We start from the raw sequence: 17,824 nt of genomic DNA, 5'->3' as shown, positions 1-17,824 counted from the left end.
GGAACAGCAAGATGCATGTCAATCTAAACTTCTGGCTAAGTTTCAACACTCCCAACAAACATCAATCTGTTTTTCCTTTAGAATTTTTCTTATTTAATTTCCTAAATTCTGTGAAAAGAGTTAAACCATAATATTTTAGAACCTGCTTGGAGATATCTAATAATTCCCCAAATCAAATGTAGTTTTTTTTCTTAAAACTCAAGAAAAGAAGCAATAGTTCCCCAAAACCATGTATATGAACTTCTGTGATGATGGTGGCTAATCACTGTTAGAGTAAGAAGAAGTGTGACTATAATTTTAAAGGGCCAGAATTCTTACCTACAGTTTATCAAATAGGGACTTGTATTTTATCCATAGTGACAATTTTCTTCACATAAAATAAAATAAAATTTAACTAAACTCATTCATTTTCTATAACTATTAATGGGGATTTCACTTACCATTGGGTTTTTAAAGAATTCATATTTGGCATAATTTTTTCTAAAGTATAGCTTATTTTCTTCTTCCATTCCCCAGTTAGATAGCACTTCAATCACCAGCTCGTGGTCTTCTATTGTTCTTTCTGTAAAGAATGTTCCAGTGAGCATGTCAACAGATAGATGGATGGATGGATGGATAGAAAGATAGACAGGTAGGTAGACAAATAAACATATGGACGTATATATCCATACAAATATATAAAATATATTATGTACGTATCTTTATTAAACATAGAAAATTTCAACTCAATTCTGGAATAATCAGATTGATAAAATTTTCATTAATTTTGAATTAGTAATGTTGATTTTTATACCAAAGCAGACTGTAACCCGAAGAGAAAAATGACATAAAATATCACAATGCACTTTTTACTAATTCTCAATCTCCTTTTATTGCTATGTAAATTCTAAGTTTGATAACAAAACTGCATTAAGAATATGGGAACTATTCTTTTTCTCCGACTCATCATGGTGCCAAAATTAAAATATTTGCCTCAAGGTTGAACAATTCATCCCATTAAGAGCTTAAAAAATTTGACAGGTTCACTATGCGTTTAAGACACATAATCTGGATAGTTGAGAAAAACTGAAATAAATGCTTTAAAAAGAAAATTTTAATGCAAGGACATACAATTTTTTAAGAAACCTGATTTCTTGTGGCACTTTTTACTTTCAAAATTAATGTTCATGCAAATGTAGTTTGTATTACTGATGAAGATAATTAGGCAGGGTGGGAAGGCACTTAGGAGGAAAGGCACTTAAATGAAAAAAGCAATGGCAACTTTAAAGAGGTGAACATACCATGCAAATTTCCTATTTTAATAAGAAACTGTGATGTTCATAGCGGTACTATTCATAATAGCCCCAAACTGGAAACTACCCAAATGCCTATCAACGTGAGAATGAATAAATAAACTGTGTAAAGGACACAATGGAATATATACTACAATAACACACAACTGCATGGATGAATTCCACAAACATAATACTAAATGAAAGAAGTCAGACACAAAGAGTACATACTACATGATTCCACTTATGTAAGTTCAACACAGATACAATAAATCTATGGTGTTAGAAATCAAGATAATAGGGATAGTGGGTGAGTGAGCAGGGGCGTGAGGAAACCACTGGGGGTGAGAAATATTCTGTTTCTTAATCTGGGTGTTGGATACTCAGGTAGAAACAATATCTGAGAATTCACCAAGTTGTCCACCTTTGTTCACTGATGTTAAGGTATGTCATACTTCAATAAAAGGTTAAAGAAAAGTGACTGTGAAATTATTAATGCAAAATAAGAAATGGAGAACAGCCAAATAAGAAATATAAAAATCCCCTGCTTTTTTAGGTGCTTCTAGGACCTTTTTGAAAAGTATCTATGTCTCAGAAATTAAACACTCAGGAGTAATCTGTGACCTACAGGACCCAAATCCTTGAAAGTAATGTCACACTTAAATAGAAGCTTATTCATCTGAAAGGGAGTTCTTGTAAGAGTGCTGAATGAATATATGAATAAGAATGAGTTGGAGCTAAGTGTGTATCAGCACTCCTGGGTTCTGTTCCTAATTCAGATTGCTCTTTTTTGGTCTCATTGACTAGCTCTGGTAGCTCCTTCTCCCACCTAAGATGCAGTCCTTGGCTGGACTCTTTTTTTTCTCCTCTCTCAACTAATTAACTCTCCCCTCTTCAGCCATTATGTCTGTCAAGTTCCCTGAAGTGAAACCTCCAGCTACAGTTGCTTTCACTAGCACTCCAATCCTAACTGCTAGACTTTCCACCACTTCAAACATAATCTATCTAAAACCGAAGTTCAGTACGGTGGTCCCTCCAAATATTAAACAATTCCAGCAATCCAACTTCTGAGTTTGTAACCAAAAGAAGTGAAAGCAGGGACTGGAACAGATACTTGTACAACAATGTCCATTGTAGCATCATTCACAATAGCCAGAAAGTAAAAACATCCTAATGTCCATCAACAAATGAATGGATAAACAAAATGTAGTAAAGACATTCAGTGGAATATTTAGCCTTAAAAAGGAATGAAGGGGCTTCCCTGGTGGCGCAGTGGTTGAGAGTCCGCCTGCCGATGCAGGGGACACGGGTTCGTGCCCCTATCCCGGAAGGTCCCACAGGCCGCGGAGCGGCTGGGCCCGCGAGCCATGGCCGCGGAGCCTGTGTGTCCGGAGCCTGTGCTCCGCAACGGGAGAGGCCACAGCAGTGAGAGGCCCGCGTACAGCAAAAAAAAAAAAAAAAAAAAAAAAAAAGGAATGAAATTCTGACCCATGTTACAACATGGATGAACCTTAAAGATATTATACTATGTAAAATAAGACAGACACAAAAGAAAAAACATTATATGATTCCATTTACGTGAGGTACCTAGAGCAGACAAATTCATAGAGACACAAAGTAGAATGGTGGTTGTCAAGGACCGGGATGTGGGAAGAACGAGGAGTTATTGTTTAATGGGTTCAGGGTTTCAGTATGAGAAGATAAAAATGTTCTGGAGATGGATGGGGGTGATGGTTGTACAACAATATAAATATAAATAAATGTACATAATGCCAGTGAACTTTACCCTTCAAATGAATGAAATGGTAAATTTTATGTAACAAGCATTCTACCCAAATTTGTAAAAAATGTAAAAAAATGAAACAAAGTATCTTCCTTTTTCTCTCTCAAACTGCTTTTTCCTAAATTTTCCAATGTCCATTACAACTTTCTCTATGTCCACTCCAATGTCCTCCAGTTGTTACCCCAGATATCAGACTCTTTGTCCGAGTGCCTCTCATACAACCAACAACCCCCCACCCATTCCCACTATCACCATTCCCATTTAGACCTTCACTTTTTCCTAACTAATCTCCAAACCTCTGTTTTTCTCATTCTTCCAATCCAACCTGGACCCTGATATCAGAGGAAACCTCATAAAATATTTGTATCAATGTGACCCCCGCTCAAAAACTTGTCCAATTCCTACTTGTTGTGAGATAAATCCATATAGTCTGGCAGTTTTAACTTATTCATTCATCTATCCATTCCACAAATATTTATTGAAGGCCTACCATGTGTCAGACAGTCTTGTGGGGCTTGGAATTTTGTAGTGAACAAGACAGTCAGAAGTCATTGCCTCATGGAGCTTCAATTCTAATGGGAAGATATGGACAATAAATCATGTCAATCATGTAAATCTTAAAAGGTGGCAATAAACACTATAGAGAAAAATGGATCAGGGAGGAGGGAAAAAGGAGGGCACAAAGGAAAGGAATCCATTTTGAACATAAGACTACTCTGAGCTGACTTACGTTTTCATTGGATCACACTGGATGCTGAGTGGATAACTGATTTCAAAAGGCTTAAGGGTAGAAACAGGAAGACCATCTAGCAGAATATTGCAATTAACAAGGGGAGATGATGTGGCCTGGATGAGAGTGGCAGCATGTAAGAAGTAGACAGAATCTGTGTGTATTCTGAAGATAGAGCCAACAGGATTTGTTGACAAATTGGATGTGGAGTGAAAGAGAGGGGGCAATGAAGGAAGACACCAAGATTCTTGGCTTAAGCATTTGGAAGGACTACTGCCATTAATGAGCTAAGAAGACTGTAAGAGAAGCAGTTTGCAGGGAGATCCAGCAGTCACCGAGATATCGAGTGGGAAGTTGCATCCATAACAATCTTTATTATCCTTACTTTTGTTTACTTCTCACACAACCCCAACTGATAATTTTCAATCTTATGAAGCATAGGTTCACATTATTAAATATGCTATGCACTACGCACTGTATCTGTATTTATTGCAACCACAGTGGGAGAAAATTGCAAGGTATTAAGCAATATGTCTGCTTATTTGTTTTACCAACCGGTGTTTCACTGTACCCATCACCTATCTCTACCAGTAAGGAAACAGCATATGTTCTGCCCTGAAGATGAACTATACAGAGAGGAAAAAATGACAAAGATGCACTCTCTTTACTTTTGAGTTTCAAATTAGACTTTATCAATCTTTGACAAATATGATCACTTGGGGAGAATAATGGCCAGCCAATCCTCCACTGACTCATACAGGGATGCACCCTCTGTCCTCTGGGAAAGGATCTGGAATTAAGGGGTTAGTGGAGGAAAGGGTGGAGTGGAGACTGAGAGGGGGCTAGATAGTAACTGGAAGGTTTAGGTCACAGTGACCCTATATCCTGCCCCTTCTGGAACTAGGACCCTTTCAGGATGAGCAGTTGATGTTGATAAAATCCCAGGTAAGTTTAATGGTGGTGTGTGGTTCAAACCAAAGAGTAGCCTTAGGAGGCTGCTACCTTCAAGTAGAAGCCCTGCATCTAATATGGCGGAAAAGCAATAGCTACGTGCAACGCTGAGGAAGATGAGTCCATAGCATCCAAGTATGAGGAAAGAGCACTGCAGAGCCAAGTCCTCCAGAAGAAGTGTGGAAGGGCTAAGAGAAGACCATGAATTTAGGGGGCTTTATGATACAGGCAATAAGCTTGAGAGAAATAAGAGTTTCTAGAACACGAAGAGAAGAGTTGGATAGAAGTTAGACAAATACCCTTCCTGGGACTTAAATGCCCCACCAGAGTGTTGGAAGAGTGAAAGTAGGTCTTAACTTTCAATTGAGTGCATCTTAAACCTGTATGTAACTCATTTATATAATCTGAATTGATTATTTACCCCAACAAGACTATAACAATCCGTAAAGCAAACCAGTAACAGAAGATTAAACTGTCTGCCATTAAGAAGAGGTCAGGAGACTCAGAGTTAGAAATTAATTCAAGTAGAAATAAAGGAAGTTACATCTCTGCATATCTCAATCTGAGACCTTTTTCATTACTGTATTTAATTCTTATAATATCTGCAGTAAGCTGAATATGGCCCCAAAGACATCAGGTCCTAATCTCTGGAATCTGTAAATGTTACCTTATATGGCAAAGCATTTGCAGGTGTCATTAACTGAAAGATATTAAGATGAGGAGATTATCCAGGATAACAAAGGTGGGCCCTAAATCCAAACACAAGTATGCTTTTAGGAGACAGAAGGAGATCTGACAGAGAAAGAAGAGGAAAGGGCAACGTGACCGCAGAGGCAGAGACTCAAGTGATGTGACCACAAGCCAAGGAATAATGGCTGCCACCAGAAGCTGAAAGAGGAGAGGAACAGCCTCCTCATAAAGCCCCTGGAAGGAGTGTGGCCCTACCAACACCTTGATTTCAGCCCAGTGAAATTAATTTTCGACTTCTCACCTCCAGAACTGTTAAAAGATGATATTTCTATTGGTTTAAGCCAGCAGTAATTTGTTACAGCAGCCTTAGGAAACTAAGAGGATAACCTAAAGAGCAAATTCTATTTCCATTTTACAGATGGCAAACATCTCAGGATTTGAATGGCTGCCACATGCCTGACCCCAAGTCTCTGCTCCTTCCTCTGCACAGCACTGCCTCTGCCTTCACTACAGTTCCCACTGGAAGGGCATCCCCTGTTTATATCCTGCTCATTCTTTCTGTATCGGCTCAAATCTCTTTCACATTCCTCAGTTCTCAAGATTTGATTGCCTCAAATTCTTTTATCGTGAAATGTGTTCGATACCTATTTGCTAATTAATTGAAAACAAACAACCACATTTTGAGTGTAAGGGGAAAGAATTAAACAGGCAATATTTCAAATTATTATCAATCTTAACCTCACATGAAAGTAACATAAATCATTTGAATTTGGATTACATCAAAAAAGAAAATAAAACAAAGAATGGAAAAACCAAGCCGCATTTGAACAGCTATGACAAATGTGTCACAAAAAAACTAGTGTAATATGTGTAGTCACCAAAAAAGCAGCAGTCTAGTTGAGGTTTTGTTGGCTACACACAAATAAAGCCCAGCATACCAATCTACAATGAAAAAATAAGGGATACAATATTTGCAGAAAATTTCATAGAACTATAACACCAAATACTTAAATAATGCAATTACTAGCATCAGGAAAATAGCTAGCCTGGTAATCTCAAGCAGAAAAAATGTCTTCAAATAAAGCTGGCTAAAACTAGAGTAAGTGGGAAAGCAAAAGACATATTTCCCATTCCTTCAAAGAAGATTTCTGGCACTATTCTATTGAAAATTCAGAAAACATGTAAAAAGCAAAATCCAGAGGATCAAATGCAGCTACAGGTTTTCACCTCTTACACTCATCTCATAATGGAGATAAAACTTACTTATTATAGAATCTGGCTTTTTAAAATATTAAATAATTTTTTTACATTTATATATCACCATCCCCATTTAGATGTTCTGTCATAAATACCATCCCCCAACCAAGTCTCATTATGTTAAAGGATTAATGCTACAATAACCCAAAGAGAGATTGGTTCAAGATGGCAGAGTAAAAGGATGTGCTCTCACTCCCTCTTGCGAGAGCACCGGAATCACAACTAACTGCTGAAAAATCATTGTCAGGAAGACACTGGAACTCACCAAAAAAGATACCCCACATCCAAAGACAAAGGAGAAGCCACAATGAGATGGGAGGAGGGGCGCAATCACAATAAAATCAAATCCCATAACTGCTGGGTGGTGACTCACAAACTGGAGAGCTCTTATACCACAGAAGGCCACCCACTGGAGTGAAGGTTCTGAGCCTCATGTCAGGCTTCCCAACCTGGGGATCTGGCAACAGGAGGAGGAATTCCTAGAGAATCAGACTCTGAAGGCTAGCAGGATTTGATTGCAGGACTTCGACAGGACTGGGGGAAACAGAGATTCCACTCTTGGAGGGCACACACAAAGTAGTGTGCACATCGGGACCCAGGGGAAAGAGCAGTGACCCAATAGGAGAGTGAACCAGACCTACCTGCTAGTGTTGGAGGGTCTCCTGTAGAGGCAGGGGTGGCTGTGTCTCACCGTGAGGACAAGGACACTGGCAGCAGAAGTTCTGGGAAGTACTCCTTGGCGTGGGCCCTTCCAGAGTCCACCATTATCCCCACCAAAGAACCCAGGTAGGCTCCAGTGTTGGGTCGCCTCAGGCCAAACAAACAACAGGAAGGGAACCCAGCCCCATCCATCAGCAGACAAGCAGACTAAAATTTTAGTGAGCTCTGCCCACCAGAGCAACACCCAGCTCTACCCACTACCATCAGGAAACCGGCACAAGCCTCTTAGATAGCCTCATCCACCAGAGGGCAGACAGCAGAAGCAAGAAGAACTACAATCCTGCAGCCTGTGGAACAAAAACCACATTCACAGAAAGATAGACAAGATGAAAAGGCAGAGGGCTATGTACCAGATGAAGGAACAAGATACAACCCCAGAAAAACAACTAAATGAAGTGGAGATAGGCAATTTTCCAGAAAAAGAATTCAGAATAATGATAGTGAAGATGATCCAGGACCTTGGAAAAAGAATGGAGGCAAAGATCAAGAAGATGCAAGAAATGTTTAACAAAGACCTAGAAGAACTAAAGGACAAACAAACAGAGATGAACAATACAATAACTGAAATGAAAAATACACGAGAAGGAATCAATAGCAGAATAACTGAGGCAGAAGAATGGATAAGTGACCTGGAAGACAGAATGGTGGAATTCACTGCTGTGGAACAGAGTAAAGAAAAAAGAATGAAAAGAAATGAAGACAGCCTAAGAGACCTCTGGGGCAACATTAAACACACCAACATTCGCATGACAGGGGTCCCAGAAGGAGAAGAGAGAAATAAAGGACCCGAGAAAATACTTGAAGAGATTATAGTCGAAAACTTCCCTAAATTGGGAAAGGAAATAGCCACCCAAGTCCAGGAAGCACAGAGACTCACAAACAGGATAAACCCAAGGAGAAACATGCCGAGACACATAGTAATCAAATTGCCAAAAATTAAAGACAAAGAAAAATTATTGAAAGCAGCAAGGGAAAGATGACAAATAACATACAAGGGAACTCACATAAGGTTACCAGCTGATTTCTCAGCAGAAACTCTGCAACCCAGAAGGGAGTGGCATGACATACTTAAAGTGATGAAAGGGAAGAACCTACAACGAAGATTACTCTACCCAGCAATGATCTCATTCATCTCGATGGAGAAATCAAGCTTTACAGACAAGCAAAAGCTAAGAGATTTCAGCACCACCAAACCAGCTCTACAACAAATGCTAAAGGAACTTCTCTAAGAGGGAAACACAAGAGAAAAAAAGGACCTACAAAAACAAACCCAAAACAATTAAGAAAATGGTCATAGGAACATACATATCAATAATTACCTTAAACGCGAATGAATTACATGCTCCAACCAAAAGACAGAGGCTTGCTGAATGGATACAAAAACAAGACCCATATATATGCTGTCTACAAGAGACCCACTTCAGATCGAGGGACACATATAGAAGAAAGTGAGGGGATGGAAAAAGATATTCCATGCAAATGGAAATCAAAAGAAAGCTGGAGTAGCAATACTCATATCAGATAAAATAGACTTTTAGTATTACAGGAGACAAGGAAGGACACTACATAATGATCAAGGGATCAATCCAAGAAGAAGATATAACAATTATAAATATATAGGCACCCAACATAAGAGCACCTCAATACATAAGGCAACTGCTAACGGGTATAAAAGAGGAAATCGACAGTAACACAATAATAGTGGGGGACTTTAACACCTCACTTACACCTATGGACAGATCATCCAAACAGAAAATTACTAAGAAAACACAAGCTTTAAATGACACAATAGACCAGATAGATTTAATTGATATTTTTAGGACATTCCATCCAAAAACAGTTTACAGTATCTTCTCAAGTGTGCATGGAACATTCTCCAGTATAGATCACATCTTGGGTCACAAATCAAGCTCAGTATATTTAAGAAAACTGAAATCATATCAAGCATCTTTTCTGACCACAACGCTATGAGATTAGAAATCAATTACAGGAAAAAAAGTAAAAAACACAAACACATGGAGGCTAAACAGTACTTTACTAAATAACCAAGAGATCACTGAAGAAATCAAAGAGGAAATCAAAAAATACCTAGAGACAAATGACAATGAAAACACGATGATCCAAAACCTATGGAGTGCAGCAAAAGCAGTTCTAAGAGGGAAGTTTATGGCAATACAAGCCTACCTCAAGAAACAAGAAAAATCTCAAACAATCTAAACTTACACCTAAAGGAACTAGAGAAAGAAGAACAAACAAAACCCAAAGTTAGTAGAAGGTAAGAAATCATAAAGATCAGAGCAGAAATAAATGAAATAAAAACAAAGAAAATAATAGCAAAGATCAATAAAACTAAAAGCTGGTTCTTTAAGAAGATAATCAAAATTGATAAACCATTAGCCAGACTCATCAAGAAAAAGAGGGAGAGAACTCAAATCAATAAAATTAGAAATGAAAAAGAAGTTACAACAAACACCGCAGAAATACAAAGCATTCTAAGAGACTACTACAAGCAACCCTATGCCAATAAAATGGACAGCCTGGAAGAAATGGAAAAATTCTGAGAAAGGTATAACCTTCCAAGACTGAACCAGGAAGAGAAAATATGAACAGCCAATTACCATTGATGAAATTGAAACTGTGATTAAAAATCTTCCAACAAACAAAAGTCCCAGACAGATGACTTCACAGGTGAATTCCATCAAACATTTAGAGAAGAGCTAACACCCATCCTTCTCAAACTCTTCCAAAAAATTGCAGAGGAAGGAACACTCCCAAACTCATTCTATGAGACCACCATCACCCTGATACCAAAACCAGACAAAGATACAACAAAAAAAGAAAATTATAGACCAATATCACTGATGAATATAGATGCAAAAATCCTCAACAAAATACTAGCAAACAGAATCCAACAACCCATTAAAAGGATCAACCACCATGATCAAGTGGGATTTAACCCAGGGATGCAAGGATTCTTCAGTATACACAAATCAATCAATGTGATACACCATATTAGCAAATTGAAGAATAAAAACCATGTGATTATCTCAATAGATGCAGAAAAAGCTTTTGACAAAATTCAACACCCATTTATGATAAAAACTCTCCAGAAAGTGGGCATAGAGGGAACCTACCTCAACATAATAAAGGCCTTATACAACAAACCCACAGCAAAGAGCATTCTCAATGGCGAAAAACTGAAAGCATTTCCTCTAAGATCAGGAACGAGACAAGGATGTCCACTCTCACCACTCTTATTCAACATAGTTTTGGAAGTCCTAGCCATGGCAATCAGAGAAGAAAAAGAAATAAAAGGAATACAAATTGGAAAAGAAGAAGTAAAACTGTCACTGTTTGCAGATGACACGATACTATACATAGAGAATCCTAAATATGCCACCGGAAAACTTACTAGAACTAATCAATGAATTTGGTAAGGTTGCAGGCTACAAAATTAATGCACAGAAATCTCTTTCATTCCTATACACTAATGATGAAAAACCTGAGAGAGAAATTAAGGAAACACGCCCATTTACCATTGCAACAAAAAGAATACAATACCTAGGAATAAACCTACCTAGGGAAACTAAAGACCTGTATGCAGAAAACTGTAAGACATTGTTGAAAGAAGTTAAAGATGATACAATGGAGAGATATACCATGTTCTTGGATTGGAAGAATCAATACTGTGAAAATGACTATATTACCCCAAACAATCTACAGATTCAGTGCAATCCCTAACAAATTACCAATGGCATTTTTTACAGAACTAGAACAAAAAATCTTAAAATTTGCATGGAGACACAAAAGACTCCAAATAGCCAAAGCAGTCTTGAGGAAATAAAAAAGGAGCTGGAGGAATCAGACTCCCTGACTTCAGACTATACTACAAAGCTACAGTAATCAAGACACTATGGTACTGGCACAAAAACAGAAATATAGATCAACAGAACAGGATAGAAAGCCCAGAGATAAACCCACGCACCTATGGTCAACTAATCTATGACAAAGGAGGCAAGGATATACAATGGAGAAAAGACAGTCTCTTCAATAAGTGGTGCTGGGAAAATTGGACAGGTACATGTAAAAGAATGAAATTAGAACAATCCCTAACACCATACACAAAAATAAACTCAAAATGGATTAGAGACCTAAATGTAAGACCGGACACTATGAAACTCTTAGAGGAAAACATAAGAAGAACACTCTTTGACATAAATCACAGCAAGATCTGTTTTGATCCACCTCCTAGAGTAATGGAAAGAAAAACAAAAATAAACAAATGAGACCTAATGAAACGTCAATGCTTTTGCAAAGCAAAGGAAACTACAAACAAGACGAAAAGACAACCCTCAGAATGGGAGAAAATATTTGCAAGTGAATCGACTGACAAAGGATTAATCTCCAAAATATATAAACAGCTCATGCAGCTCAATATCAAAAAACAAACAACCCAATCCAAAAATGGGCAGAAGACCTAAACAGACATTTCTCCAAAAAAGACATACAGGTGGCCAGGAAGCACATGAAAAGCTGCTCAACATCACTAGTTATTAGAGAAATGCAAATGAAAACTACAATGAGGTATCACCTCACACCAGTTAGAATGGGCGTCATCAGAAAATCTATAAACAAAAAATGCTGGAGAGGGTGTGGAGAAAAGGGAACCTTCTTGCACTGTTGGTGGGAATGTAAATTGATACAGCCACTATGCAGAACAGTATGGAGGTTCCTTAAAAAACTAAAAACAGAATTACCATATGACCCAGCAATCCCACTACTGGGCATATACCCAGAGAAAACCATAATTCAAAAAGACACATGCACCCCAATGTTCACTGCAGCACTATTTACAACAGCCAGGTCATGGAAGCAACCTAAATGCCTATCAACAGATGAATGGATAAAGGAGATGTGGTACATATATACAATGGAATATTACTCAGCCATAAAAAGGAACGAAATTGGGTCATTTATAGAGACGTGGATGGACCTAGAGACTGTCATACAGAGTGAAGTAGGTCAGAAAGAGAAAAACAAATATCGTATATTAACGCATATATGTGGAACCTAGAAAAATGGTACAGATGAACTGGTTTGCAGGGCAGAAATTGAGACACAGATGTAGAGAACAATATATATGGACACCAAGGGGGGAAAGTGGCAGGGGCTGGTGGTGGTTTGATGAATTGGGAGATTGGGATTGACATGTATACACTAATATGTATAAAATGGATAACTAATAAGAACCTACTGTATAAAAAAGTAAATAAAATAAAATTTAAAAATAAATAAATAAATAGCCCAAAGAACCCTAAGAGGCCTAACTGATTATCAGCTAATCACATCTTACAGAAAATTTGTGTTTTTTTAAAAATTAACTTATTTATTTATTTATTTATTTATCTATTTATGGCTGCATTGGGTCTTTGTTGCTGCTCATGGGCTTTCTCTAGTTGTGAGAGCGGGGGCTACTGTTCATTGCGGTGCACGGGCTTCTCATTGTGGTGGCTTCTCTTTGTTGTGGAGCAAAGGCTCTAGGCGCATGGGCTTCAGTAGTTGTGGCTCGCAGGCTCAGTAGTTGTGGCTCAAGGGCTCTAGAGCACAGGCTCTGTAGTTGTGGCGCACAGGCTTAGTTGCTCCGTGGCATGTGGGATCTTCCCAGACTAGGGCTCGAACCCGTGTCCCCTGCATTGGCAGGCAGATTCTTAACCACTGCGCCACCAAGGAAGTCCCAAAATTTGTGTTTTTTTAAAGTGCAGATATTGAACTAAATACAGACCTTAACAGGGAGGAAGTTCAACAAGAGGATATAAGATGCCTAGATAGATTACTTTGAGAGGAAAAGAAAAATGCTTAAAAGGGAGGTGAAAAGTGGCTGAAGACCAGCTTTGTTTTGCCAAGGACTAAGCATAGTATAAGACATCATCACCAACACCCAAGAAAGGAAAAACAAAACAAAACAAAACCCTTGTCTAGATGGCTTCCCATAAACTTTCTCTTGACTCTTCCTCTATAGCCCCATTCTAAAACCAAGCAGACTTTAACCAACTCAGTAATTCTACTAAGTAACTTATATTTTTTAATTATCAAAAAAAATTATTAATTCTATATTTAGGGGCTCTTTGCTGTAATGTTTGAAAAAACAATATTAGGAGCTGTCACCCAGAATGAACTCAGAGACTTTTTGAGCCACCATTTGAGAAATGACCCCTGGTAAAATTCAAATAAATTCAACGTGATTTTTTTTAAAAAAACCTTACTTTTAAAACTTCATAAATTCATCTAAAATACTATATTAAGATGTATTACTAAAATTTAACAGATACAAGTCTATTTAAAAAGCTTTCTGAAGAATTTTTCAGGGATTGTAAAGTGAATTATTACAATGATCAAATAGCACTCTTACATAGGTAGAAAAATAGGAGAGAAGCTGTCTTAAATCACTTCAAGACAGCAACCAAAAAGGAGGAAAAAAGGGAAAAAAACCTTCAAAAAGAGTGAAAAAAAAGCTTTCTTAAAACAACAAAAGCTTCATATCACTTTAAGTTTTATTTTTGTTTCTGATAGATCAGTGAAGTCTTAAGTTAATAGAATGAAATACTACCAAACAGTGATAAATACACATAATTCTGTTTTCTATTTAATTCTCAGAAACTTTTTCTTTAAAAAAAAAAAGAGAGAGAAGTTTATTCTGAAACTGTTGATTTAACTTCAAAGTCTTTTAAAAAACCTCAATCCTCCCAGAATGGAAAGTGTTCACCTGTGACCTTCTACCTGGATTTCTTCACTGAATCTACTGAAAGTACAGCGGGAGGATCAAATAGAAACTGGAGTCCCTACTCTTCTCATCACTTGATAAGAGAAGAAACAAAAGTGGCTTTTAGCTCTAATTCACCCAGAAAACAATTCTTTGTATACCTTTGTTACAGGAAACTCCAGGAGACAAATGGTCCTTGTACTTCTCTGTGCTAGGTAGAAACTACATACATTTTGTCAATCTTATTTTCAGATAAAAATGAACAGCCTCTGACCAAGCAAAACAAAAACTGGAGAAGCAAAGAATAAAGCAAGGCTCAATTTCTAAAAGTTTCCTTAACCTAAGAAAACTACTTAATACCAGCAAGATTCCCTGGAAAATTGCCACTGCCACATTCAGCTTCCCAAGTGCAATAATAGGAAAATCTTGACACTAAAGCTGATGGGTATAAAGGCCTTGTGGATCATTCTTCAACAGAGTGAAACAGCCCTCATATTAACTCAGACTCAATGATCACAACTTGTATTCACAGAAAGCCTTATTTTTCCACAGAATGTTTGCATATATATTATCTCAAGCTGACTGTTAATACCTGAAGAGCTTAGAAACAGCTTCCATGAATTCTAAGTTATCCAATGAACCATTTAAGGACTCAGAGTAAATTTCCATCTGGGCATGGCATGTGATTTCTTTGGCTTCTTTTTCAAGTCTCTTCCTTCTATGTACTTTGTAATCCATCCTTTGAACTACTTGATATAACAACTTACAGTTTAGCATACTGTAGTTCAAAAGCCATTTATTTGTCCTAGACCCTGGGTTACAAAGATGTACATATACAGAGAGTTCCATTGCTTATGGAATTATGGACTAGTTTTAGTAATATGATCACTATAAGACAGTTGCAGAAAACGTTATAGCAGTGTAGAAGATGGGTACTTGATCCAACTTGGGGCTTCAGGAAGTTGTCTGAACTAAGTCTTTAAAAATCTCTTAATAAGTTTTAAAAATTGTATTTATTTCTTTTTTTCCCTGATTACTAAAATAATACATTTCCATTACAGAAAATTTGAAAAACACACCCGACAATCACAATCCATCTTTAAAACTGTCAGTCAGGAATAAGCACTTAACATTACAATATTGTCTTTTTCTTTGGGACTATGTGAGTTTATGTGTATATATTTTTCACAGCATTTAGAAAACACTGTACACATATAAACATATATACAATGTTTCCTAAATGCTGTGAAAAATATATACTTTATTCAATCACTGTTACAATCTTACATTTGTCCACATCAGTCTTCAAAGGAAAAACTCCAAAAACATGATTAAAAGCAGCATAACTTACATCCTATTAATATACTGTAATTTATAACATTCCCCTATTATAATAGCATTAGGTTTTATTTTTCTCATTAATTGATACTGTAAATAATCCTGCTTGAACAGCCTTAAATCTGTTTCTTATCCAGATTTGCTTGTTCTCCACACCCACCTATAGTGTGTACTTGTGGGAGCCTCACCTCCCAGGACACAGTTCACCTCTATCTCTCCTAGTGCTTCCTGCACCACTCTTTTTTTTGGGGGGGGGGATTGGGGGGAGGTTGTAATTTCCTAATGGATGTATGAGAAAAGGTAGTGCCAGCAAGTATGCCAATTGTCTCAAAAAACAACTAGCCTAGGGCTTCCCTGGTGGTGCAGTGGTTGAGAGTCCGCCTGCTGATGCGGGGGACACAGGTTCGTGCCCCGGTCTGGGAAGATCCCACATGCCACGGAGTGGCTGGGCCCGTGAGCCATGGCCGCTGAGCCTGCGCATCCGGAGCCTGTGCTCCGCAACGGGAGAGGCCACAACAGTGAGAGGCCTGCGTACCGCAAAAAAAAAAAAAACAACTAGCTTCTGAGCAGCCAAAGTCTGTACCCAGGCATATGAGAGAGGCAGGTGTGTCTCCCTACCTGCTCTCAAATGGAAAGGGTGACTCTACTTCATAAGACTGAGTGTGGGATGCCTCCAACTGCTCTTCTATCTCTCCTCTCCCCAGACCGTGGCACTAGGTTAGCTGTCAGTCAGCTTGGACAGCTGAGGGGTTCCATCTTTGTTTTCATAGGAATTTTCAGGAAATGGCTAGCAGTTATTATACAGTTATACTTTATTGCTATTTTTAACTAACATTCCAAGTAAGCCTTGGAAGATGCATAGCAGTTAGCCAGGTAAAGACGGGTGAGAAAGGGCTTCCTGAGAATCTTAACAGCATGAGCAAGGAACCCAAGGAGTAGAAATGCAGGCGACTACAGGCAGTTCTCTAATGTATAAACTTAGAGAAGGGAGGTACAAGACACAAGGCTTGAGGTAGGAAGGGTAGTCAGGTCACAGGTACTACACACCCTGCAAAGGACCTTGGACCCTAAGGCAAGGTGAATCAAGGTCTGCACTCAGATGAATAACTTTGTTATGACCAGAGTCGAGAGGAAGGACCAACTGTGAGGCTAAAGGAATTCCTGAGAAGAGAGATGATGAGAGCTGAACTCAGGCTATGAGAATACTGAAAAGGAAAAATCAGCTGGACTACAAGGCAGATTTAGTTATGAGCACTCTTTGCTGGCTTCACATTTTCCACCTCCAGCCTTAGTGTGCTACCAGAGCACATGTCGCCTTAACCCTCAGGTCAGGGCTACATAAGTCTCGATAGAGAAGGAAGCACACGTCCTAAGGGTTTCACAATTATTTCCGCTGGTGACGAGGGTGGTCACAACTCTGATGGCTGGTAGGTTCCAAACAGCACAGAAAGTACAACTACATATCAGTATCAGTGCCAGACAACAGAAAAAACACTTGTGTTTCTTTTGCAAAGAAGAAAAAAGTGAAGGAGCAGCTTCAAAGTAGGCGGCTGTGAAGTGTTCCCTCACCGCTGCTGTGCATTGCTTCAGTCTTAAAGAGATCATGTGTGTATGGCTGCACATATAAAAATGGTTTCATTAAGAGCCTGCAGTCATTCATTTTGCTTATTAAAGCCACTCCACAATGATACTCACAATAGAAATCTCAGCGGTCCCTAGCAATGACACTAAAATACAATTAATTCCACTTCCCGAGGAATCTATAGGTATGCGCTTGAGGTATTGTGTTAATTGCCGCTGCTTCATGCCATGGCTTCAATTAGGAATCAAAATGGGAGCAAAGCAAACATGGATCCCATTAAGTTCCAGAAGACTTAAAACTGAAGTCTCCCCCCACCCCCCGCGCCCCACCATCCTCTTACAATAATTGTAAAGGCAGGGGACTCCATCTGGGGAACTATAGTGACATCCAGTGGCTGTGAAGTAAAACACACCAGTTACAAAACGGGTTGTTATATCATTAGAGAAGGGGAAATATTTGGTGATATACTGATATTTTAAATCCAATGTCTATAAAGCTGTATGTAGTACTAGAAACTCATAATAACACGACCCCAAATCAGGCAAATCAGCAATTTGTAACAAAATCAGGCTATTTAGCTGCCTTCCATGATTTACTCTACCTATGAAAATTCTTGGTAGCATACATTAATAACTATGGACAGAGGATATGAAATATTGATATCATATTCAAAGCTCCAAATGTCATATTACCATTCACAATGTGTATAAATTCAACAACAGCCCATTTCCAAAGTGATCCT

The 17,824-nt window shown here is 38.3% G+C and overlaps 1 protein-coding gene across 2 annotated transcripts in view; it reads right to left on the bottom strand.

Moving 5' to 3' along the window:
- Positions 1–17,824, bottom strand: part of GRB14 (growth factor receptor bound protein 14) — a 126,912-nt gene that overhangs the window by 26,308 nt on the left and 82,780 nt on the right. For both annotated transcript variants that reach the window (XM_081242222.1, XM_081242223.1), the window contains one exon: positions 441–562. In XM_081242222.1, coding sequence (XP_081098348.1) covers positions 441–562 — 122 coding nt within the window. The remainder of the gene's footprint in view (positions 1–440; positions 563–17,824) is intronic.

This window comes from Mesoplodon bidens, assembly GCF_964165515.1.
Source record: "Mesoplodon bidens genome assembly, chromosome: 8".
NCBI classification, from domain to species: domain Eukaryota; kingdom Metazoa; phylum Chordata; class Mammalia; order Artiodactyla; family Ziphiidae; genus Mesoplodon; species Mesoplodon bidens.
This window is presented reverse-complemented; position numbering and strand designations above follow the sequence as displayed.